This window comes from Sinocyclocheilus grahami, unplaced genomic scaffold (assembly GCF_001515645.1).
Source record: "Sinocyclocheilus grahami isolate Dianchi unplaced genomic scaffold, SAMN03320097.WGS_v1.1 scaffold1988.1, whole genome shotgun sequence".
Lineage (NCBI taxonomy): Eukaryota > Metazoa > Chordata > Actinopteri > Cypriniformes > Cyprinidae > Sinocyclocheilus > Sinocyclocheilus grahami.
This window is the reverse complement of record NW_015507167.1, coordinates 82,342-83,797: the sequence shown is the minus strand read 5'-3', so window position 1 is coordinate 83,797 and position 1,456 is coordinate 82,342. Positions and strand designations below refer to the sequence as shown.

The window sequence follows — 1,456 nt, the reverse complement described above, 5'->3', positions numbered from 1 at the left end:
TGTGTGTGTGTGTGTGAGTGAGTGTGTGTGTGTGTGTGACTGTGTGTGTGTGTGTGTGTGAATGGCGCAGACGCGTGGTTTGTTTACTACACGCACACACACACACTGAAGCGTGTGATGCTCGCGGTGATTACAGCGTCTGTCGTCTCACTAATGAGGACATAAACACATGAACAATCTCCAGAACTGCTCTGAGAGTCACTTCATGAGCGTTTCATCTGAGTCAAACTAGCCTCATATCACACACACAGAAATGTAACGGTATTCACAGCAACCCGTCAAAATAAAAGTGTTTGGTTTAACTTGAAGACAGAAATATATTACTATTGTTCAGTAGAACGTACATACTACTACTAAAATTATTCAAACGTATTCAAACTAAAATCATGACATTTCTTCCTTTTAATAGTAAATCCCCTTTGTTTGCCAAAAAAAATTAAATTTGTTTAATTTTCAATAATTAAAAGATAAATGAAATTAATGTTAATTTGATAACCAGAAAAAAATACGTTTTTGAACATTTATTGAAAATATTTGTTTTTGTTTTAATATTATTATATTATATTATAAGCCTAATAATTAATTGACCTCCAAAAGGGAATTCATGAGCAATAACTGCTTTATTTTTATATCATATTACTATAAAGAATTAAACTGTTCTGTGTGAGACTTTTTAAAATGATTTTTAATAGAATTTCTTTGTAAGTAACAGAGCATTGTAAAAAAAAAAAGTTTTCTCAGTTAACCTAAAATGTGCATCATGTAGTTGCATCAAACATAAATAACAAATTAAAAGTTTCACTGGTCTTTTTTGCTCAGAAATGTCCGCCCACCAGAGAAAAGTTTTGCTCAGCAAGAAAAACATTAGAGGGAACATCGCCCTGAACATGGCATTTTTGTTAAACTTTTAATAAATTGATGTGAAATTGTATACATTTCATAATTTTACATGCTTTTTGCTTGTTTTTTAATTTAACCATTAAAATGAGTCCAGAAAAATGTAAACGGAAAAAACGGAATTTGGTAAAAAATCTAATGGAATTTGGATTTCATAAGGCCCCACACTTTCAACTTCTTTCAACCAAACATCTGACAAAACTGAGCTCATCGGCCAGACGAGGCGGCAGATATCAGCAGAGGCATGTTTAGGTTATGTTTCAGCTGTTTTATGCCATATTCTTAGGGACTTTATGACTGACCCTTTTCCTCACTGATTTTCTGAACCAGCTCATAATCGTCGGCTCGCTCGCGGTCCAGGTTGTGTTTGATCATGGCTTTCCTCACGACTGCAGGAGTCTTATCCTGACTGGTGACCTGAAACACACACACACACACACACACACACGGCAGGAGTCCCGACTGTGACTACAATGGTCACATTTGCAAAACTCTTAAAATCTGGCAACAGGTAACAGCTAGGGTTGGGAATCAAAAAATCAATTCCAATTCCAGAATC

The 1,456-nt window shown here is 35.2% G+C and overlaps 1 protein-coding gene across 1 annotated transcript in view; it reads right to left on the bottom strand.

Moving 5' to 3' along the window:
* Nucleotides 1–1,456, bottom strand: part of LOC107573634 (ral guanine nucleotide dissociation stimulator-like) — a 41,207-nt gene that overhangs the window by 1,523 nt on the left and 38,228 nt on the right. Inside the window, exon 12 of the mRNA XM_016260075.1 lies at nucleotides 1,200–1,365. Within this exon, the coding sequence (XP_016115561.1) occupies nucleotides 1,200–1,365 (166 nt within the window). The remainder of the gene's footprint in view (nucleotides 1–1,199; nucleotides 1,366–1,456) is intronic.